The following is a 23354-nucleotide window of genomic DNA, read 5'->3' as shown; positions in this document are numbered from 1 at the left end:
GAGGGGGCCCAACGAAGGGGTTAATGGGTGGGCAGAGGCAGCGCTGGGGGGTTGCTAGGAGACTTTGGGATGCTGGATGTGATGCTCAGCCAATGGAGGAGCCCTCTGACGAGTAAATCTGCTAATTTGGATCTCATTGATCGCTGGGGGTTAGGGGTGGATGCCTGTACAACTGAGCAGGGCTGACCTTCCTCCTCCCAGCCCCAGACTGATCCTTTCCCAGCCTGTTCCTGCAGTTTCAATTAAATCGCTGAATTAATCGCTTGCAATAAACTCAGCCGCTATTGCAGTTTGCGTTGGGATTCATAATCACTTTTCCTGCAAATACAGCAATTAAACAAAGAGATCCTGGTAGCTCGGGAGGGAAATCCAGGGCTCCCCCATGCTCCCAGCTGGGATCGGGGTGCTCAGCTGCCCCCCAGGGTTAGTTTCTACCAGCCAAAAGCCCTTTTGGGGGCTCCCAATAGCAAGGGAGCTGGGGGAGGCACCGCCGCCTCCCGCTCACCTGCATATGCTCCTCCAGATGGCCCAGGCTGCTGCTCTTCATGTGGGAAAAGGCTTTAAATTAAAATCTTGCCTGTGTTTTCTGGAGGGTTTTTGGCTGGTTTTCTTTTCCCTCTCGCGTTCTGGAGCTCTGGCCCATTTACCGTCATTAAGTATAGATGGAGCGGCAGTGTGGTGGAGCAGGCAGGGAGAGTGCAGGGGGGCTGCAGGCATTTAGCCCCTGGCTTTGCAAGGACGGGATGGGATGGGATGGGATGGGATGGGATGGGATGGGATGGGATGGGATGGGATGGGATGGGATGGGATGGGATGGGATGGGATGGGATGGGATGGGATGGGACGGGACGGCACAACCTCGCTGCTGTGCCCTGAGTCCATAAGAGGAGCGAGACCCATGCAGGAGCAGGATCTGGCCCCTCCAGGGACACCAGGATGCCAACTTTTCACAGCAACAGTGGATTACAGCACATCAGCTCCAATCGATACTCTGCCACCACAGAAAGCAAAGGGAAAAGAGAAACAAAAAGAAATTTCTCAGTTGTGGAGGATTTGGGGGGTTTTGTTCTGTTTGGAGGGAGACAAAAAAGCCTGAGAAAGGGCTGGGTAGGAAGGGCTGAGGCAGGGGCACAACAGGATGAGACTCCCCAAAACATGTGTGGTGTCAGGGAGAGCACATGGGCATGGGGTGGACATGGGATGCTTCACCTCCCCCTGGGCACGGAAGGTTTGACTCCTTCCTCCCTGGATCACGGCACCTGCAGCAAAACCCTCCCAGCTCCTGCTATCCCAGGGGGTTTGGTGGAGCGGAGAGAGGTGATGAGATGCTCAGCACCTGGTCTGGTCCTGCTGAGACCCTCACAAAGAGCGGCAAGGTTCAGGGATGCTCTGGACAAAAGGGAGTTGTTAAAGAAGGGATTTTTTGGAAACCCAGAGGTCTTACACAGTGATGAGCAGAAGAGATGCCCTAGGAGCTGCTGCCACGGACCCACTTTTGGCTACAGCCCGAGACCTCTTTGGAGGCAGTTCGTCTCATTGTATGAGATATTCAGTCCTCTGGTGAAAAGAAAAGGCCCTGGCACAGCAATTGGTGTTGGTAAATGATGGGCAGAGCGCTCGGGCATTGCAGGAGATACGCTTTCCCCAACAGCCGTAACAGCCACCAGACAGGGGGACAGGAGAGCCTGCACAGGACCGGGGCTGGGGGCATCACAGATCGTCCTGTTCTGCTGCAAGGTCCCCACAACACCCAAACTCACAGCAGGGAGAGCACCCAGGAGGAACCCGGCACGTTTTTTGTCACCGCGGGTCAGTGGCCCAGCAGAGGACCGGCCGGGCATCGCAGTGTCCTCCCCGCGGCTGCTTGGGATGAGGCTCACGCATCTGCTCTGCATTCCGCGCTCTCGCCGGCGCAGGGGCGAAGAGCTTTGAAGGAGCTGCCCTTTCATTATTAATATGATGATGATGTCTGACGCCGTGTGTGCGCAGCGACGGCTCTCTGCCTCCGGTGGCACGCTGCCAAGGAAAGCACAGGCTGCTCCTCGGGGAGGGGTCAGTCCCCCCCCTCCATCAGTCTTTTTCCCATCCCCAGCATCGCTCCACATCTCGGACAGTGAATAACAGAGCTGCACAGCTACTTGCCTGGGGATGGAACCTGCAGGAATGGACCCATGGGACATCGATCCCCTCGCTGGCTCTGCACTGTGACATCGTTGGGACACAGACTGTGCTGGGTCAACACAATGATGTGGGGTAAAGCGCCACTGAGCCCTGTCTCATGGTGCCCTGCTCCCCGGAAGATCCCATGCCCATGGGGGAACAGAGCTGATCTGAGCCCAGCCCCTGCCGCCACCACCACTGCAGCTCTGCTCGCTGTCTTGGACCACAAACCAGAAAACAGTGTTTGAAATCTAAAGAAAAAAAAAGACTAATTTTAGTGTGTGGCTCTGATCTTGTGTTGCTTCAGTGGTTTTCTGCCCCCAGGCCAAGCCAGGACCCCCGGACAGCGTGGGCAGAGCTGGCCTGGGGAGGGGAAATGCTGCCAGGAGCCGCAGCTCCCGCTGCTGCAGCGCCTGCCGGCATCCTCACATCAAACATCGCTCCCGTTTTTGCCCTCAGGCCACAGCCTGAGACATGAATCATCCCCTCAGTCTTCCTATCGATTTGGGCCAGGCTGCTGGCAGAAACCCCCTCCCCACTCAGCCAAGCTGCTGTCAGCTCCCAGGGGGTCCCTGTGCCCAACTGTGCCTGGCAAACACACGTGCCCAAGTCCTTGGGTGCACAGCTGCACCCCAAGTACCCAATTCCTCCCAGCACAGCCCATGGGGCCATCGGAGGTGGCAGGGCTGGAACCATAGGGCTCAGCTGGCTGGAGATGCCCCTTCCCATGTCCCCAGTGCCACAGCTCCAGCCAGAACCCATGATGGGTAACATGAGGTGACATGGCTCAGCGTGAGTCAGTGATGAGCGAGGCCAGTGTCCCCGCTGGCCCCTGGCGCGTCTGAGCATCCCTTGGGCTCCCAGAAACACAGACCCCTCCACCAGACAGGCACCCTCCATCCCGCTCACACCACATGGCCATGGCTCACACTGGCCACCAGCAATGGCACTGGGACCCACTGAACCAGACCCTTCACCCACATCATTGTGGGGACCCCAGTGTCAGGGTACCGTGGGTACAAGCGTATCTCCTGCTCGCACACCCCTGCCCCGCGGGCTCCCAAGCATCCCATCGCGCACCAGCCCCTGTGATCCAGTGATGGGTTATGTCAAGGTGTGTTGGATTGCAAATTAAACACCAGCCTGCCACACGGGCCCGGCTCCATTTGCAGAAAATGAGTTGCTGGACTTGGAGAGTGTCCAGTTGTGCAGCTCAGCGTGCCTAACACCCAGGGCTGACAAGCCACTGAATCACTCCTCCCCGCGCTGCCAGGCTACATGAAGCCAAGATACATTTCTTTTTAATGATAAGTTTTTATTGTTTGGAGTTCAGCTAAAACAGCCTCCCGGGCACTCGCAGCCTCCTGCTTCCAGAACGGCCGAGCGGTGTGGGGGCTGAGCCTGGCCAACACGGGCACACCGAACACCCCACCGCTGGAATGAGTTGGACGGTCTCAGCTGTAAAGGGAAGTCCTTGAAAACCGTCCGTGGGGAAGGAGCTGGGCTGCCAGCCACGAGCATCGCCTGGTAAATCCACACAACACCGCCAAAGCCAAAGGCAGATTTGCACCTGGCCAGGAGTCAACGCATACACACAGATACGCACACATGGGTACCGACTGCTCGAGCTGATGACTGTGCTCGCCTCCCTGTCACCAAGAGCCCTTCGGCACCGTCTGCCAGCCCAGCACGCTCCCTGCTCTTCCCATAACGGGCTGTGTGTCCTGGAGAGGAGCAGCTTGGACCCCCCCAGCCCCAACACACTCAACCTGCTGCCTTGGCTGATGTTGCAGGGAGGCAGCCCCCACCCCAGCAAAGCTGCACAGGAGCTGCTGGGGGGTCCCAGCCCCAGGAACAGAGACCCAGGGGGGTTTGGAGCAACCCCCAGTCCCCATGTGCTGCCTGCCCCAGGGACAGCCCAGCTGTAACAGTGTGCAGAGGGGCTGTAGGTGCCCCCCCGGGGAGGTTTCCCCGGGGGCTTCTCAGCATCGAGAGATAAATCAGCCACCCCCCAGCTGGATTAACACAGGGCTGAGCTGGCGCTGCTCTCAGGATGCTCCTCTGAACCTCTTAGCAACTCTCCTGCCCGCAGATCAGACAACCGGCAAATAAAAGATTTAAGGGAGGTGCCACAAAGGTACGGTAAAGAAAACCACATCCACGCCCGGAGAGGTGGCGGTAAATCAGGCCGGGGAGGGACTCCTGCATGGGGGCTGGTGGCACACAGGCCCACAAGAGCCTGTGCCAGCGCCACTGCTTTGGGCTGAGAAAGCTGGGGTTTGGGTAAAACACCACACCGGCTGCAGCGATGCTCCAGTGGGCATCGGTGTGACCCTGTGTGCTGGGGACCCGGCTGCTGCCTCCCCCCAGCCAGCACCAGCTTTCCACCATGTGCTGGGTTTGCTAACAGACCTCCAGCACTTTGGCTGCCCCTGGGCACACAGGTTTGGGGGGGGGAACGATGCCACTGCCCCCCCCCCCCGCCCTCTGCCCAGCACCCTGTCCAGTGTGGGGGGCTGCACTGGGGACTGCGGCTGTGGAAAGGAGGTGAGCATGTCCCCGTGACGCCTGCCTCCCCCGGCTTCCTAAACCAGCCCTGGACCTGCTGGCACCAACCCCTGCCTTACCTGGTGCTGCTCCTCCAGCTGTGCTGCCACATCTGGGCAGCTGCGGAGCCCCGGGGCAGGATCGGGGGTGGGTCTGATCCGGAGGGACTCCGGAGCCGCTGGGGCTACCGGGGGGAGCGCAGGGCAGTGCTGGGGGGGCCGGGGAGAGTCCCCGAGGCATCACCGGGCGGTGTCGCCGCAGCGGGGCCGGGGGAGCCCCGGGGGGCGGGTGGGCACGGCGCGGGGGGGCAGCGGGAAGCGCCCCCCGAGGAAGGGGCGAGAGGCCGGGGGGAGCGGGGCGGGGGGAGGGAAGATCCACCCCCGTGTCCGTGCCCGTGTCCTCCCTCCTCTTCCTCCCTCCTCCTCCTCCTCCTCCTCCGCCGCCGCCGCCGCCGCCGCCCGTCCTCCCGCCGCGGCCAAGCCGGGCAGCGCGGGCGGGCCGGGGGCTGCGCTGCCGGGGTAGGGGGTCTGGGGGGGTCTGTTGGGCACTTGGGCTGGAAGTTGGCGGCGCGATGGGGAACGAGCGCTGGAAAACCATGGGAGGAGCCTCGCAACTTGAGGACGGGCAGCAGGAGAAATCGCAGGTACGGGGCGGGGGGCGGCGGGGGGGAGCAGGGGGCAGCCCAGGGGTCCCACCGAAGCCTCGCCATGACTGACCTCCAGCGAGCTCTTCTCCGGGTGCAGCCCGGCTGGGTGAGCGCCCTCCCTGTGAGGAGTCCCCCGGGCTTCCTCCACAATCACCCCCATCAATTATTGAGTTTATTTGTTTGCAACCCGTGACGGGGGTGCCCCTCGGCCAGGCAGCGGGTGATGCTCCGGGGCTGCCTCTGCTGAACGGCTGCACGTTTTAAACTGCTTAAATAACCCTGTACAGGGGATTTGGCATCTCTGCTCCTTGCTGCAGTCAGTGCTGTCCCTCCTGGTTCAGGGACTCCCGGCTGCCTGGTCCTCTCTTAACCTCCAGGAGCCCCCCAGATTTTTGGGGGGCTCCTGGCTGGCATTGCGGTGGGGTGCGGCGAAGTGGTGGCAGAGCCTGCGGTGACAACACGGGGGATCCGGCACGTGCCAGAGCCTGTTTGCACAAGACGCCGCACATGTGCCAGCTCCTCCAGCCCAGCGGGCAGGCAGCAGGCAGCTGCCCGGCCTCCAGCGTGGCTACGTGCCCAGGGCATGTGGTTGCCCTGCCCGCACTCTGGGTGCAGGCAGGGTGGGAGGGAAAGGCGTGCGGAGTATGGGCAAGCGTGCCTGGGAATAGCTGGGGGAAAGCAAGTCTCCGATAGAGGCTGTGAGTCCAAGGAAGGAGTGGAGAGCTGGCAGTGCCTGCCCCTTCCTCCACACCGCGGTGTTGGGTGAAGATGGGGGGAGCAGCTGTGAGATGCTCACCCCTAGGTCTGCCACTTCCCTGTCCCCCTGCCACCCATAGCGATGCGGGAAAGGGACTTCTGTTTGACTTCTCCCTTCTGCACACCCTGCTCTGAGCCTCTTCACCCTGGTCAGCCCATCCATGCCGAACGACTCCCTCACCTCGCTGGAGAGGGGCAGCCCACCCCAAGCAGTACCAGAGGCCCCAAACCCCCCCAAAGAGAGACACCTCACTCTCTTCTCCCCTTCCTGGCAGAGCCGTATGGGGCTGCACAACGCAGCCTGGAGCCAGTGGTTCATGCAGGGGGTTGCAAAGGAGGCACAGAGTTTGCTGTGCAGATGGTGCTGGGCTCCCAGCTCCCCTAAGCTCCAGTACAAATCCATCCCAGCTCCCATAAGCTCCAGTACAAACCCATCCCAGCCCGCCTGCGTGCTCACCCATGGAGTGCCTGCCAGCCCTCTCCTCTCCCGGAGCCGCAAATCTCTCCGTGTTGTAGGAGCGGCAGCAGGCAGGCGTTGGATGACGGAGAAGAGCAGGTAACGGGAACAGGATTCAGTTCATCTGCCTCCGTGCCTGGGGGGAACGAGCAAAGTGCAGCGTTAGGCTGTGGAAAGGCACGGGGAGCAGCAGGGTGCAGGGGGGTGGCGAGCAGGGACAGGGTCTGCAGCCCCAGGGCGAGCAGGGACGGGGGCTGCAGCCCCAGGGTGAGCAGGGACGGGGGCTGCAGCCCTGCGCAAAGCTGAGCAGCGGCGGAGCTGGACAGGCTGGGAGGGTAGGGAGGATCAGGGGCAGCAAAGCAGCACAGAGCGAGCTGCTGGGATGCAAAATGTGTTGCTTTAGCTGCTCTGGAGGGAGCAATGGCTTGGGGTGTGAGGGACTGGCCATTGCTGCCTTGGGGCTCCTTTGGAGCTGGCTGGTCCCCAGCAGCTGAGCCTGGGCAATGCAAAGCATGGTGTCCACCTGCCTCAGAAGAGCAACCAGGGTGCTGGTTTGTACCTGGCTGGGGGCTCAGCTTAAGGGAGGAACACCCAGGGCTGCTCATGATCACTGTGCACCATCCTGGAGTGCAGAGCTTACCTGGCGAGCTGGCAGGAGCAAAGGGCATCCCCCCTCGAAGGGCATGTCCCAGAGCAGAGCTCAGACTCTCCCACCACCGTTCTCCATCCACACTCCTGGGGGAGCCAGCCCACCTCCGGCTCTGCTCCAGGGACAAGCCAGCCCCCATCCTTCCCTGTGTGCACCCAGCACAGCCGCTCGCCTGGCCGGCTGGCTGAGGAAGCTGGGGGATGCTGGGCAGGGGATGACGGGCACTGGGGCAGCAGGGACCACAGCCCAAGGTGCAGGGCAATTTGCAAGTGAAGCTCCACTTATCCCAAGCACCTCCCAGCCTCACAGCTTCTCCCCTCCTTAGGAAGGGGTGATTTGGAGACATGGGGACCTCCAACGGATATCCCCACAGTGACGTGAATAACCGGGGCAGCTGCCACATGGTTAACAGAGATACGACCTGTGGCTGCCTAAAAACCTTGGCAAGAAGAACCAGCAGCCTGAGGCCACACAGTAGTGAGCAGAAACCCCTAAAGCTGTGGCCATGGTGGGGCAGGAGCTTGCGGCAGAGTCGTCTTCAGGGCCCCGTGCTGGGAGCAGCACTGCAGGGTGCTGTGCTGGAGGGGCTTGGGGGAGACCCACACCTCAGTTTGGAGCGTTGCTGATGCCGCTGGCTGAACGTTTCCCTCCTCTCCCCACTGCATGTTGCCAGGTAACACAACCTGCCAGCAAAATGCTGTGGGACTCGTAAAGCTGCCACCACCCCGGATCTGGTGGTCACAGTCAGAGGTGATTGAGTGCGAAGAGGATCGACTCTTGGTTCCTGCCCTGATTCCAGGTCCTGGCAGGAGAGCAGCAATGCTGGGGCTCAAAGGCAGGAAAACAGTGAGATGCAGCTCCTGGGCAGAGCTGCAGGATTTTGGTGTGTTAGAGCCCGGCTGGGGCTTATGTGGCTGCAGGAAACAGAGCATTGGCCATGCTCCCCAAACCCTTAATGCTCAGACAGGTTCCTCAGTTGTTGCAGCACATCCACGTGTCCCAGCAGGCACGTTTCCAGCTGGAGATGTCAGTGTGGTGGGGAGCAGCAGCGTGCGGGACGGGAGGGCACAGAGTCGGGCAGCTGAAGATATTATGGTTGGGACAGCCACAGGGACACAGTCCCTGCTCACCCTATGGATCCCAAACCACTTGCTGTCGGCCTCTGATCAGCTGCCATTCCTCCTGTCACTTCTGTGCTTGTAGGGTGCTGAGGGGCCAGGTTGAGCCCAGGTCCTGGGTGTCCACGTGATGGTGTCAGTGATGGGGACATCTCCCACCTCCATCCACCAGCATCCTGCTGCTCCTGGGTGCTCCTCGTGCCTCTGAGCCAGGGCTGTGTGTCTACAAACACAGGGCAAACTCCTTGACCCTTGCCAAAAGCTCCCCGTATTGCCTTTGACATCTCCTTTCAATGCACACCAAGAGGCTGAGCCTGAGGCTGCCTTGTCACACAGATCCCAGTAGGGTGGCTTCCCATTCAGCCCAGCACTGTTTGCATTTCCAGCCTTGCTCTGTGGGCTGGGGGAGAAACCCAGAACATCCCCCCAGGGCTGGGGGTGGTGTCTGTGGCCCCCCAGCCCCTGCTCGGCCAGCGCTGCCGCAGCTGGGGTCACCTTAATGCAAATGGTTGCGGGAGCATAAATGAAATGAAGGGTGCTTGAAGGAAGGTGTCACTCCAGATAGATGTGCACAGGAGGGGACAGGGCCTGGGAAATCTTTGCAGATGCAGCAATTTTCCCCTCGTTTCTGGGGAAAGTAGTCTTTGTCTCTCCGAATCTGCAGCTTTTCTGGCAGCCCTGCAATTCTTTGTGACAGCCGTGGCGGGGGTCAGGGGGAAATCGCAGCCTCTGTCCTGCAGGTGTAATGAGAAGTGGATGTGGTGGGGGGGACGGGGGCTGATGGAGCCGGGTGGCAGCTCATTCCCTCCATACTGACGGCCTCAGTGCTTCATGCTCTGCAAGGAGAAAAGGCTCTTGGTGCGCACGGAGCAGCTCCCGCGGGCTGAGCTGATGGGTCTCTGCCATGGTGGAGCTGCTGGAGGTGCTTGAGGGGGTCAGAGACCTTTCCCACAGCAACTCACCGAGAGGCTCCAGAACAGGTCCAAGGGCTTTGGGAGCAGCTCTGCTCCCCTCCAGCAGGCAGCGAGGGCACAACAGGACGGGAACACGTGGTTCCCGCACAGCTGGGAGATGCTCCCACACAGTGCTCAGGGTTGTGTGGTCCCAACATCAACCCACAGTCTCCCCTTGCTTCTAGGGACAGCCCCTGCCTTGCCTTGCCTCCTTGCTTTCCGCGTGGTCCCAGCTCCAGGGGACACTGATTCCAGTTTTCTCCCCATATTTGTGCCCAAGGCAGCAGGGACCCCCACACACACACCCCAGGAGCCAGGGCTGCTCCAGCCGTGTATCACCGCCTTAAATAAAACATTCCAGCAGGAGCAGGCAGCCTCCATACATTCCCTCTCTTTATTATTTCATACCTCCAGCTCCCAGGTGGGTTGAGCTGCTTTGCTCGCTGAGTGCTCACCCGTGGCCTCCACATCCACGGCAGAACCTCAGGGCTCCCCGAGGTCCCCGCGTCCCCTCCTCTGCCACTACGCCTGTGTCCAGCACCACCTCCCTTGTTGCTGGAACCCCCCTAAATCCTGGGAGGGTTTGAACCCACCTGTTGGATGAAAGGGAGCGGGATGGGTCCACCCAGATGAGTCCCAATGGTGTCTGTCTCTCTGTCCGCAGAGGATGAGCTGCGGGTACATCCTGTGCACCGTCCTGCTCTCGGTGGCCGTTCTCCTGGCGGTGACAGTCACAGGGGCCATCCTCTTCATGAACCACTACCACACGCCCGTCACCGAGTCACCCCCCGTCATCAGCACCAACACGGAGGAAGCCAACGCGCTGGTCACCATCGAGAAAGCCGACAGCTCCCGCATCAACATCTTCATTGACCCCAACTGCCCCGATTCATCGGGCACCTTTGGGCGCCTGGAGGGGCTGCAGACCTCTCTCCTCCATGCTGTCACCGACCACGACGCCGAGGCCAAGGCCACCAGGAGCCAGCAGAAGGCTCTGCTGGTCACCGTGGCAGATGAGGTGGCCAAGCTGCTGACACACGCAGTGCAGCTGCGCACAGACTGCGAGGGGCTGAAGAAGGGGCACAGCGCCATGGGGCAGGAGCTCAGCACCCTGCAGGGAGAGCAGGGCAGACTCATCCAGGTGAGACAGGGCTGAGGGTGATACACGGCGCTCCTTGGGACAGACTGCCCCTGTCCCCATGTCCCCAGGGTATGGCTGCTTGCAGCCCCTGCCCACAGCATCCAGGCGAGACCTCTAGCAGAAGAAGCTGAGGTTTAATGCAGGTCCTTGGGAATGGCAAGGTAGGAAGTACAATTGCAGCTCCAGCTCATCAGTCACCTGCATCTCACCACCAAAACACCCCAGTGCCAGTGAACTGGGTGTGCAGCCCCCCATGTTGTGGGTCTTCCAGCTCTGGGTCCAGTTTGTGGGCTCCGAGCAGAACCAAGGGCAGCACAAGACCGTCACAATTGCATCAGTCGCCCCCCTCTTATCTACAGTCACAAAAAGTTCCCAGCTGATGAACTGTGTTGAAATGCTTACCTGGGTACACCGGGGTCTGCTGGTCATGGCAGTAAGAGCCAGGGCACAGCTGGATGCTCAGCTCCATGCCCGTCCCTCCTGGTGCTCATCCTGCTCTGGCTGGAGCTGTTCAATCCCTGCTCCTTCACTTTGCTCCCCGTCCTGCTGCTCTGCCACGGCCACCCCACGTCACTTGCTTGGCCTGGGTCACCTCAGGGAATGGCAGAGAGCTGGCGGCTGTCTCAGGACACGGCTATTCCTGCCACCTCTGTGATCCTGTCCCCTTGCCCAGAGATGCTCTTTATTCCATAGGGTGGCGGCATCGATGCACCCAGTGTCGGGGATTGCTCAGCCCTGGTGACAACAGGCACTATCTGGACCCTCACCCCTGGCCAAAAAGCATCAGAGATGCCATACGGCATCTGCTGTGGCTTTTGTGTCCCCATCCGGTCCCCACCAGCTCATACCCTGCAAGGGAGTGTTGCTGCCCACAGGCTTGGGGAGCCATGGGAGTGGGCAGAGCATCCTTGCAGTGGGGTGGTCAAAGGGCTGGGGGGGTATGTGGAAGAAGTTTAACCATTTTTAACCTTGTCCCTTCCATGTGTCCCCCAACCACAGCTGCTCTCGGAGAGCCAGACCAACATGGCTCGGCTGGTGAGCTCGGTCAGCGACGTCCTCGACACGCTGCAGAAGGAGCGCGGCAGCACCCGGCCCCGGCTCAAGGCTGACCTGCAGCGAGCCCCGGCCAGGGGAGCGCGGCCCCGGGGCTGCTCCAACGGTGAGGTGGTGTCCCCATCGGTCCCCAGGAGAGGGATGTGTCTGGGACTGCTCTGCACAAGTCTTGATCTGAGAACAGGGGAAGCAGAAAACCACCTGAGACGGGGGAAACCAGCCTGGGAAAGGGATTTAATATGGAGGGGCTGGGAAGGAGATTGGAGAGATGGGGCAGGGGGTAGATGGGAAGTTATGTTCTAGAGGGGTGTTCCTCACCATGCAGCCCCCCGTTGTCCACAAACCAGCCTGCAAAGCCAGCAGCAAAGCCACTTTGCACCCCTGCAGACCCACCCGCTCCCCACACAGATGTAGCTGGGGCAGAAGCAGAGCAAGAAGCGACCATTTGGATACAGACGGCAGCGCTGCATGGGACTCAGAATAAAGTCACATTCATCATCATTTGGTTAAGATGAAGCTGAATAAGCCTGTCCCGGGGCCACGAGCACATGCCCACACTCTGCGTGCAGCTGCCTCTGAGCATTGTCTCCCTCCTCCCCGGCTGGGTCCCAGCCTGTCCTTGTTGTGACACAGGGACACAGGGTCAGACCCTACCAGCTGCTGGGGGGGTTCCCCATGGTGGATGTGTTCCCCCGGGCACCACTCACCCTGAGCATCTGAGGAGAAAGGAGGGAAAGAGCAAGGCAGCTCTGAGCCGCTGACTAGAGCTGGCAGCAAGGTTGGGAGCCTGAAAGAAATGGCAAGACATTAAATTAGATCATTAATTAACCAGCTTTCCTCTCATCCCACCCCATCCCAATGCCACGCTGCAGGCTCCCGGCCCCGAGACTGCTTTGACATCTATGCGAGCGGACAGCAAGAGGATGGGATTTACTCCATCTTCCCCACGCATTATCCTGCCGGCTTCCAGGTCTATTGCGACATGACGACCGACGGGGGTGGCTGGACGGTGAGCTGGCGCCGTGCTGGGGCCACTGCGTGATGCCACCACTAGCCACTGGCTGTCCCTGTGCTGGGATGCGGGGGGTGGGAGATGTCACTGTCAATGTTTGGATGTGTCATTGGGATGGGGGATAAATGCAAACAGAGCCTGGCTGGGCACAGGATGCTCAGTCCCATGGGGAAGCAAGCAAATAGGCTTGTCCATGTCACCCGTGCTGGTGGCCCTGCCCTGGGGAGCTTGGCTGGAGCTGGAGGGGGGTTTCAGGTGGGGAGCTGATGCTATGGCTGGGTTTGTCCTTGTTGGCGGTGCGGGTGCATGGCTGCGGTTGTGCCACGGGGTGAGCGGGCTGTGCTTTGTCCTGTCCTCACCATCCCCATGAGCTGGTGCTGGGGCTCAGGACAGACCCCAAACCCAGCACGTTTTGCCTCATCTAACTCAGGGATGCTTGGGGCGCTTTGGGTGGTGCACTGATTCACTCACTCCCTGGACACCCTGTCTGATTCACTTTGCTGTGGTGGCTGCAAGAGCTTCGTAATTACAGTAATAGTGGTGGGGAGCTGGGGGACAGTGGCAGCCCCAAGTGTGGGGACATCCTTTGCTCCAGGAAGAACAAGGGTATGAGCAGCCCCTACCCAGGAGGGCACCCCTTGGGGGTCCCCAAGGAGGGGACAGGGGTCACTGGGAGGGGTGGGCAGGTGGCCGCTCCGCTGAGGACACACTGGGTGATCCAAGCAGCCAGCGCCCCTCCAGCTGGGTGCTCTAGGAAACAAATCCCCACGATCTGATTCCCCTAAGCAGCTTTGAGCAGTGCCAGGAGGGAGCTTAGCCCCCCTGCCCTCGGGGGGCTCAGGAGCCTTCAGCCTCAGTCTGCCCAGAGCCCACCCTGGGCAAGAGCAACGTGTCATGTACGGGTCAGTACCAGCAGCTCCAGCAGGGAAACTGAGGCACAGGGCAGCCCTAGGGACCCCAGCTCCTGGGGGGCTCACTGAGGGAAAAGGGAGGACCCTTTGTGCTCCCCAAGGTGGGAAGGGGCCTTGCAAACCCCATGCACAGCCTCCCCCAGCCGTGCTCCAGCGCTGCCTGAAGAGCAGCCCAAGGTGATTAGTGAGACACTCAGCGGCTTATTTAAAGCTGCTGCAGCTGGGAGGGCCCCGGCTGGGCTGGGTAGGGGGCGAAGAAAATGATTTTACACCCAGAAGCATCACAGGCTCCAGCAGCAGGGCTGGCACAGCTTTGCCCCCCTCGACTGGGGCAGAGGAGCCAAAACAGTTGCCAAATCCCAGCATTGTGGAGATGGACACATCCAGAGCAGGGTCCAGGGTGCTTGCCTCAGGGTCCCATTTCTCAGGGCTGCTCTGCAGCACAGGTCCCAAACCTACCTCCAGTCTCTCAGGGTGCAGGGGGTGTCTCAGCATCTCCTGTGGGGCTGGTGGCACAGGGGGTTCCTTAGGGCACTGAGTCACCCCAGCTCCAGGTAATGTGCTCCATGGGCATGGTGGTGCAGAGCCCAGGCTATTTCCTTCCCCTCCTCCTCTAGAGCGATTACTCCTGACATTTGGACTTATTTGCATGTGGGTGGGTGGGTGGAAGTGATGGCAGCAGCTGAATCCATTTTGACTCAAGAGCTTGGGAGCAGCAGAGCTGAGCCTGAGCCTGCACGGCCGGCTTAGAGACCTGGGGGAGCGGGACTGGGGGAAGAGCTGCCCTGATACCCTCTTGGGGACAAACCCAGCTGAGGTCACTTACCGGGTCCCCATGGTGTGATCTGCAGTGTCACCCTGTCCCCTGGCCATCATCAGGGTCCCCAGGGCAGCTGACAGTGATTGCAGCTCTGGTGCTGTTGGCTGCCTATTCTGTATAGTCAAAAAGCAGAAACCCAGCAGAGAGGGCAGCAGCGTTGGTGTCCGTGCAGGGCAACATGAAAACAAAGAAATGTGGGAGGGAAGCCCCCATCACACCCCCAGTCTATTTTGTCCCCCTCTTGTCCTGCCCACCAGCAGCAGGGCCATGTTTACAGCTGGCTGGGGTGTGGGTCAGTGCCCTCCAGCATCAAGAGGAGCATCCGCATCCTGCGCTCAGCATCAGCTTTAACTGCAGGGACCCCCAGGGCTGGCCTGAGCCTCACGGCAGCGCCAGGCTGCAGCCATGTAATTGCCAGCCTGACACTGGCTCCCCTTTTGACACTCACCTTCGGCACTTTATTAAAGTAATAATGGGGTGACAGAGGGCAGGAGAGGCTCGGCATCCCAGGAGACCTGAAAATGTTGTTTCATGTACTGTTGTCTTGGAAAGTCTTTGCAAACACCCCGCGCTGCTCCCGGTGCCCCTGAGCCTCCATCACTGCCCAGCCGGGGCAAAGCCCCCGGGACCAGCATCTTGGCTCTGCGAGTAACAGAACTGCAGCAGCTCTGGCCGCGTCAGCATCATTTTCCATGTACAACACGTATTGGGAAATGGTGGGAAAGCCGAAGGATGTGGAAGAAAAGGCTGTGCCGGCAGGACAAGGGCTGTGGGGATGTTCAGTGACAGCTGCCAACATCATGGGCACCTGGATGCTCGCAGGGGTGGCTTCACCCAGCCTGCTTGTCACCCAACCTGGGGGGTTTGAACAGACACCAATGCGTTTATACACAGGCTGGGATAAGCCAAAGGCAGCAGATGACACAAGCTGAGGGAAATGCATGCTGTTTCCAAAAGACGTGATTTATGTATTGCCACTAATGGGGATGAGACGCTTCTGCTGGCAGGGACAGGCAGGAGCAGCCGGGTCCCTGGGATGGGCAGCGCTGCCGGCTGTGGTGTTTGCAGGGGATCCCAGGGGAGTGGCTCTTCCTGGAGATCAGCTCCGAATTTGTCTTCTCCGTGGCTGAACCTGGAGATGCTCTCCTGGCTGTGATGAGGGCTCAGAGAACACCGTGGGGCCAAAAACCTGAGCAGGAGCTCAAGTGCTGCGGTGGCAGAGAAGCAATGGCCGAACATCTGCCAGGCTGCGGCTTTAGGGGCTGGCATCAGGCTGACACTCCTGCTTTTCTCTGGGTTTAACCCATTTTTCTTGGTTGGTGCCTTTGCAGGAGTCTGTCCCTGCCCCATGAGCTCAGCGCAGCCGGGGAAGATAAATATTTCAGCCTTGCCTTTAAAGAAGGGAAGGAAATCCTTTTTGCTTAAGAGGGGGCGATGCATATTTGATGAGGACGAAAAGAGCAGTGAGGCAGGGCTGGGAGCATGGCAGCGAGCCTGCGGGTCACTGGTGCACCCAGCATCCCAGTACATGCAGCGTCCCAGTACACCCAGCATCCCAGTGCACCCAGCATCCCAGTGCACCCAGAATCCCAGTGTACCCAGCATCCCAGTGCACCCAGCATCCCAGTACACCCAGCGTCCCAGTACACCCAGCGTCCCAGTACACCCAGCATCCCAGTACATGCAGCGTCCCAGTACACCCAGCATCCCAGTGCACCCAGCATCCCAGTGCACCCAGAATCCCAGTGCACCCAGCATCCCAGTGCACCCAGCATCCCAGTACACCCAGCGTCCCAGTACACCCAGCGTCCCAGTACACCCAGCATCCCAGTACATGCAGCGTCCCAGTACACCCAGCATCCCAGTGCACCCAGCATCCCAGTGCACCCAGAATCCCAGTGCACCCAGCATCCCAGTACACCCAGCATCCCAATACACCCAGCATCCCAATACACCCAGCATCCCAGTGCACCCAGCATCCCAGTACACCCAGCGTCCCAGTACACCCAGCGTCCCAGTACACCCAGCATCCCAGTGCACCCAGCATCCCAGTGTGGGGGTGAGGAGGCTCCCACATCCCCATCAACACATAGGAGAGCTGGGTGAATGCCTGAAGCACAAGAAGGGACTGTGCATGAGAGGTGATGAGGATGGAGCAGAACACCCAGGAGGACACAAGACTTACAGCAGCCCCGGCCCTCCCGACCCGGTCTCGAACCCCTTGGGGCTGAGCCTTGGGGGCAATGGGGCACCGCGGCTCCTCCAGCACCGGGGTGATCGCCAAGCCGTGCCGAGGCTCAGCCGATGCAGACATGCCCCACACGCTTCCCTGGACACCGCTCAGGCAATTGGCCTATTTACAACAGTGGGTAAAAGCCGATTAAGACAGAGCATCAGTGCCGCCTTCCTCGCGCGGCAGCGCCAGAGCCGACATTGGCCGGGTAAAATCAGCTTCGGGCCCCTGTCCAGCCGCGCCATCCCCCCTGTCCTAGCAAGTCTGAAGAAAGCCCCTTTAAACGGGCTTAGCCGCAGCTTCTCAAGTGCTGAACGCAGGGATAAAAATTAAGGCTCTAATTCTAGAAGGTAAGTACAGCAGGATAAGAGCCCTGCCGTGCCGAGGAGCGCGCCGGAGCCTTCACCGCACCGAAAATGCCCATTTCGTGAAGGGCAAAATGGCATGAAGTTCAAGAGCTGGGTCTCCTCCACATGTTGGGATGAAACCAAACATAGGCAGGACAGGGAGGCTGCAAAGGAACATTCCCAGGGTGGAGCAAAGGACAGTGACTTCCCAGCCAGTGCAGGGGCTCAACGGTGATGCCTGAGCCTGGGATGCTGGAATTGGGATGAATGGGCTTGGGGGCACAGCCCAGCCCCAAGGACAGGGTGCTATGGCCCCTCGACATGGAGCAGCTGTTCCGAAATCACTGAGCGCCCCATCGCTCCCAACCACGGCCATGGGAGCGTGGTGCTCGGTGACAACTGGACAGCCTGGCTCAGCCAAGTTTAATGCAATTAATCCAGGGCTGGAGGCTTAATTAAGTTCAAATGGTCAGATGCAGAATAGCATTTTCTGGATCACTGTCAATAAATCAAACCCAAAACCACTGATAAAAGGGGATGAAACAGAGAAGGCACAACATGCCGATGAGCAGATGGGAGAGGGAAAGGGAAAGGCTCTGAGGAGAAAAGCTGTGCTGGATCTGGCTGGGACCTGGGGACTCTGCAGGAGTCGGGGCGCTTGGTGCCCCCCTGTTAATTGCTCTGGGAGACTAACGAGGTTGTCACAGGAGCGATGCCCTGGAGAGCACAGTTCTACACAGCACTGAGCATCCTGCTGTTTGCAGGACGGCTTGGACTGACCTGGGCAGCACCAGCTGTGGTGACAGAGCTCGAGTCACACTGTCCATCTGTCTGTCCATACCACATGCGATGGCAGAGCCCCAGCCGTTTCGATAGGGATGCGGGATGCTCACCCCTCCCGGGGCACCAGCCGCCTTCTTGCAAGAATACGCTGCAGTTTTCCCCAAGTTTTGCTCCCGTTTCCAGGTGGAGGATCCAGTGAAGCGTTTTATCTGAACCCATTCACTTGTCCCTGAGAGCTGGCGGATAATGATCCAGCATTTCCCTGGGGACCTGCTCACCAGTGTCCTCATGTAATTACTGAGTTTAAAGGGTTTAATTGCCACCTGCATTTAATAAGGCGGCAGTGGGGAGGGATGGGGAGCAGGGGGGCTGCTCAGGATGCTCGCAGCAGCCCCACAACTGATGCCCCTCATGTCTCCCCAGGTGTTCCAGCGTCGGGAGGACGGCTCTGTCAACTTTTTCCGTGGCTGGGAAGCGTACCGGGATGGCTTCGGAAAGCTGACGGGAGAGCACTGGTTAGGTGTGTGGGGCTGGCTGCTCCTGGGCAGGATGGGAAAACCCAGGGTGGGGTGAGGGAGCTCCAGGGACACCGAGACCCCCTTGGCCAGCACTCACACCTCGCAGTGATAGCCACCAGGATGGGGTGGCTGTGCAGGGAAGCAATGGGGCTGTTTGCCTGTGAGCTGAGCAGATGCCCTTGGCCGTGCAGCAACAGCAGAGTGAGGGCTGGAGAGTGGGGACCGTTCCCCATCCCACCTCGCACCCTCCCCAGGGACCCCCAGCCACCCTGTCCCCACCGGGGTCCCCGCACTCACCCGTCCCTCCGCCGCAGGGCTGAAGCGGATCCATGTGCTGACGGTTCAGGGCAGCTACGAGCTCCGCATCGACCTGGAGGACTTTGACAATGGCACCGCCTTCGCCCACTATGGCAGCTTCGGCGTGGGGCTCTTCTCCGTTGACCCCGAGGAGGATGGGTACCCCATCTCCATCGCGGACTACTCGGGGACAGCAGGTAGGGCAGCAGGATGGGGGGACACCCATGGTCCTTTGGGGCTGGGGGGGCCATGATCATCAAACCCTCTTGCTGGGGCATCAACCATCTCCTCTGGCGCTGGTACAGTACCAGCTGCATCCCTGCAACCACGGGCAGCCGGAAGCAGGAGATGGGCTGCGGTTGGGTGTTTGCAGGGTGGGTGACCCGAAGTGCCATGCAAATCACCAAAGGAGCCCCATTGGGGTGCCCAGGGGAGCCCCTTGGGGTGGGACACAGCCCGAGGGCAGGATGGGGGACAGCAAGGGCCCATCATGGCTTTTTTCCCCCCTACCATGGCAGGTGACTCTTTCCTGAAGCACAATGGGATGAAGTTCACCACCAAGGACTTGGACAACGACCACTCGGAGAACAACTGCGCGGCGTTCTACCACGGCGCCTGGTGGTACCGCAACTGCCACACCTCCAACCTCAACGGGCAGTACCTCAAGGGCCACCACAGCTCCTACGCCGACGGCATCGAGTGGTCCTCCTGGACCGGCTGGCAGTACTCGCTCAAGTTCACCGAGATGAAGATCCGGCCTGTCCGGGAGGAGAATTAGCTGGATGGCATGAGCCCCCACCCCTTGCCCAGCCCCTTGTCCTTCCCAACCGCCCCACAGCCCCGTCCCCCCAGCTGCCATCCTCCCCGAGGGCCGACCTATCTTCCAGGGGTCCCTGGGGAGCACCTGCCTCCAGGCAGGGTGGCTTTAGCTTCTGGCCACCCACGGACATCACCAGACTTTTGTTTCCTACTTCCATGGCTCCCCCACAACCAAAACAGATCTCCTGGCCGGAACGTGACCCACAGCTGGTGCTTGGGGCTGCGGCAGAGAGGGCAGTGGGATTTGGGGAGATCAGTTGGGTGGGGTGAGGAAGGGAAGGAGAGGATGCAGCAGGCTGGGCACCTCCATCATCTCCACTTCAGGCACAGGTACCTGGCAGCGGCCCAGCTGAGCTGGCGAGGGACCGGGGGACACTCACCATGGGGAGCCCCAAGCCTCTAGGACAGGGACAAGGCTGCTGCTCTGCGGTGCCAGCTTAGCCTATGGTGCTACCAGGGTCAGGGAGGTCTCAGCTGGGCTGAACATCTGATCATGCCAGCGGTTCCTTCTCCGGTCTGTAAACGCTCGCCTCTCCCCCTGCAACAGCAACACAGCTGGCAAGGGACAACTACGAGCTCCTTCGTCCCCAGTGTCCTGGGTCCTGACACCTCCCAGCGGGTTTGGGCATCCTGAAGCTGGCACAGTGCTGCAAGGGCACACACCCAGAACCCAGCACAGCACGGAGCTGGTTTGGCAGCGCTGGGGTGAGGAGGAAGAGGTGGCGAGGAAGGCTCACCTCCCAGCATGGCTCTGCCTGTGTTTTGCAGCTCCTCTCTTCCTTCTAGACCCGCTCGGACTCACCTTGAACGTTTGGCATCCAGATGCTGCGACCTTTCCCAAAACCCTTGACTTTGGACAGCACGCCTGCGTGACCCTGCGCAAACCCACTCCCCTCGCTCCCAGCTCACAGACCCGCATTAATTTTCACCCAGGATGAGCCACGCTCTGGCTCAGCACCTGCAGATATTCAAAGCCTTTCATTTCTTCAAATCCCATTAAGGTTTTTGCAAAAAGAAGCCCTGAGTGGGGCTTAACATCTGCAGGGCTCTGATAACCGGGTGGCAGGCGATGCCGCGCACCGGCCGACCTGAGGAGGAGCTGCCGTGGGGTGTGGGGCTGGCTTCTCCCTCTGGCTCCCTTTGAAGACTCAAACGGGGATTTTAACAACAAAAAAAAGCCCAAGTCTGAGCAGGATGTGCAGGAACAGGGAGAGGAGGGAGACAGCTGGGACTTCGCCATCCTTTACATGATTTTCTGCCTGTGCTCAGCACCAAAAGGAGCAGAGCCCTCACACCAGCCCTGGCCCCCAGAAACACCGTCAGACGGACAGACTGCCCGAGGAGGGGAGGGAAGCTGCCGCCATCCCACTTTCCAGGGGGGCTTAAGGCACTGGGAGATCAAAGGCTGATCTTCGCAGCTGTGGCAGCTCTGTATTTCCCCACATGCTTCTCCGTTTTTTAAGCCTTCTCCACCTTGGATCCTGTGCTGGATGAGCCCTTTTTCCTGCAGGGCAAGTCCCTGTCTGCCTGTCCTGATGGGGAAACGGAGACAGACATGCACTGGGGATCATGGCAGCTTTCCCCTCTGCTAGAGACCAGCTCCGAGCACAGACACTGCCCCCATCCCCAGCAACCCTGCCCGGAGCAGCCGGCCGGGCTGGCTCCCCCAGCAATGGGGTTTGGGGGTGCTTGGTGGTGGAACCTCTTGGCCAGCACAAGAACAGGAGCCCCTGTAACTCCCGAGGGTCAGACCCTCCGGAAAGGGTCCCACACAGGTGGGAAGCACAACACCCATCTTTACTTTTTGTTCCTTTATTTTGGTGGATTAGCCGTAGCTGAGTTTTCTAGCACTTGTTTTCAGGACAAGAAGGCACACGGAGCCATGTGCCCCGAGCGGGAAGGCTCGTCCCCTCCCTGGACCCCTCCACCAGTGTTTTTCCGTGCTGGGGAGGGGACGTTGTACATGCAGGTTGTCAGTAGCACACCCTTGTGTAACTGCCCGTGTCACCCACGACCCCCCAATGGTTTTGTTTTGACTTGCGCGAGAGGTATTTAATCCACGCCGAGACGCAGGATTTCCCAGGATAATTCCCAAGAGCGCACGCGTTGCTCTGTGACCCCGGATTAGGCTTAAACCCATCCGTGGTGACACGTCCCTGGAGAGGGGTGGGCAGGGGTGGCCGCAGGTCTGGAATGGTGCCACGTACCTTCCCAACGGAGCCCTGGGCCGGGTCATGGTGTGTAGCGGTGCCGTGACGTCTAGGTCATGTGTGAGTGTGTCCCACGCTGTACATGTGGACTTTCTAAACTCCTTAATAAAAGGAACTCATCGTTAGCCAATGTGTTGGTGGCTGTGTCCATGGCATGGTGTGGGGACCAGAGGAACCTGACGTGGTGACGGCAAAGGCAGCGGCACCGGGTCAGCGCAGCTCCTGCCGTGCTCATGGTGCTGGGAACGGGCCCATCATGGGCTCGACCCACCCAAACCGCTCTGCAAAACTGCTGGGAGGGCTGGGGAGACCCAGCGGGGCAGCGAAGGGGCACCGGAAGCCTCAGAGTGGCCCTGGGGACAGAACAGTGGGTGGTGGCAGGTTTTGGTGACCAGGGGACCCACTCCCTGCTGCTGATGGGCAGCACCAAGAGATGCCCCCAGCCCCATCCTGCTGCCCACCCCACACCCCGCTCTGCCCCAGGCCAGGGGCACCTGGTGGGGACAGCTGAGTGCCAGGCACTGGGGACCACGGTGGCTGTGTGCGCTGGACAAGGATGGAGGAAGCGGGTTTGGGGGTACAGGGGGCTCTGGCGGTGCCTGTGCACCCACCACTTGCCACACACATTTGGGACCCCAACAGGCACACACAAGAATGCACCAGCCAAGGGGATGGGGGACACTTGTGTCCCCAGACAAGACCTTCCCGCCAGTGTCCCCACAAGCTGCCGGTGACTCAAGGCCAGCTCCAGCGTGGCGCACACCCAGCCTCTCCTCCAAATGAGGCAGCTAACGAAGGAGGCGTGTTAATCAGCGATGGTGCCGCGCTCCCATTGTGGCGCCCGGCCAGCCCTCAGCCCCCCCTGTCCCCCGCTCTCTGCAGCCACAGCCCTGCTGGCCGGCCGCGCACTCAAGGGGTGACATGGCAATTAGCACAGGTGGGTAATTAGCGCCGGTGGGTATTTAACAGCGGGTGAAGCGACCGGCCAGCTCAGACTGGGCACGGGGCAGCACGGAGCAGGGCCAGGGCAGGCGGCGCGGGAGCATCACCCGAGGCAGAGAGGTGAGTCGCTGGTGGTTGTCCGTCTGTCTGTCTGTCTGTCTGTCTTCCCCCATGTGTCTGCTTCACACCAGCAGCACAAGTAGCAAGGAGGCGAGGGCTGGTGGTGGACACAGCTGGGTCCGGCACAGGAGAGGGGCACCCACAGCAACCCCCCGTCCTGCAATCACCGGGTAGACACCCTGGCCCCCGTCACCAGCAGTGCAACATCTGCAGCAACAAATAATAATAGTAAGAACAACAAAGCTCATGTCCCCTTTCTGAGCCTTTCTTGGAGAAGGAAGGGGACGCAGAGCATTCCTGCCCGTGTCAAGGTCACCGCGGGCGCCTGCGGCATTGCCGCCCGCAGCCCAGGACCGCACTCCCCCCGCTCTGCTCAGCAGACCCTGCTGCTGGGGGGGCACGTCCGAGCCCCGTAAAGCAGAAGGATGTCGAGCACCTTCCTCTGCGCTTGCATTAACCAGGCACGGCAGGTAGGACCTGCGCGATGGGAAGATGAGGCCAGCTCAGGCGAATGCACTTAAGTCCTCCCCGCAGAGCTCCTAAGAGGAGCCGGCGGCTCCGGAGCCCATCAGCCAGCCCGGCTAATAGCCCCCTCAGCCCCCCATCCGAGCAGAGCTGCAAAGCAGGGGAGCAGCTGCAAGGCTGTAATTTGTGAGCACAGAGTGGCTAAAGATGAAGCGGAGCAGGTCTGAAGGGGGCAGGGGGGAGGCAGAGGGAGCTCAGGCCGCCCAGCATCCTCACCGCAGCCGGGTCTGCGGGGGCTGCAGGAGGAGGCTGGCGGGGTTTTCTCACAGGCTATGGGGTGGCAGGGCTGCAGCAGGGATGGGGAACACATGCTACCCGAGAGCAGCCTTTCTACCCT

General features: G+C 60.4%; 1 protein-coding gene across 3 annotated transcripts; it reads left to right on the top strand.

Moving 5' to 3' along the window:
- Window positions 1–5219: 5219 nt before the first annotated feature.
- Window positions 5220–21555, top strand: FIBCD1 (fibrinogen C domain containing 1). Of its 3 annotated transcripts, none has more exons than XM_071817436.1 (7): window positions 5220–5350; window positions 9951–10427; window positions 11427–11586; window positions 12353–12450; window positions 18010–18106; window positions 18419–18598; window positions 18920–21555. In XM_071817436.1, the coding sequence occupies exons 1-7, from the start codon at window positions 5279–5281 to the stop codon at window positions 19177–19179; spliced, it is 1344 nt and encodes a 447-aa protein (XP_071673537.1). In that variant the 5' UTR covers window positions 5220–5278; the 3' UTR covers window positions 19180–21555. The 3 variants fall into 3 exon arrangements, with proteins under 3 accessions (XP_071673537.1, XP_065710115.1, XP_071673538.1); XM_065854043.2 differs by having other exon boundaries at window positions 5241–5350; window positions 12353–12489; XM_071817437.1 differs by lacking the exon at window positions 5220–5350 and adding an exon at window positions 6588–6665 and having other exon boundaries at window positions 12353–12489.
- Window positions 21556–23354: the final 1799 nt, after the last annotated feature.

This window comes from Patagioenas fasciata, chromosome 20, assembly GCF_037038585.1.
Source record: "Patagioenas fasciata isolate bPatFas1 chromosome 20, bPatFas1.hap1, whole genome shotgun sequence".
Classification (NCBI taxonomy): domain Eukaryota; kingdom Metazoa; phylum Chordata; class Aves; order Columbiformes; family Columbidae; genus Patagioenas; species Patagioenas fasciata.
This window is presented reverse-complemented; position numbering and strand designations above follow the sequence as displayed.

Bases quoted from the DNA above. Each gene is read 5' to 3' on its own strand.
- FIBCD1 (XM_065854043.2), top strand. From the start codon at position 5,279: ATGGGGAACGAGCGCTGGAAAACCATGGGAGGAGCCTCGCAACTTGAG. The intron at 5,351-9,950 runs GTACGGGGCGGG...CTCTGTCCGCAG, and splicing joins GGCAGCAGGAGAAATCGCAG to AGGATGAGCTGCGGGTACAT. The intron at 10,428-11,426 runs GTGAGACAGGGC...CCCCAACCACAG, and splicing joins AGCAGGGCAGACTCATCCAG to CTGCTCTCGGAGAGCCAGAC.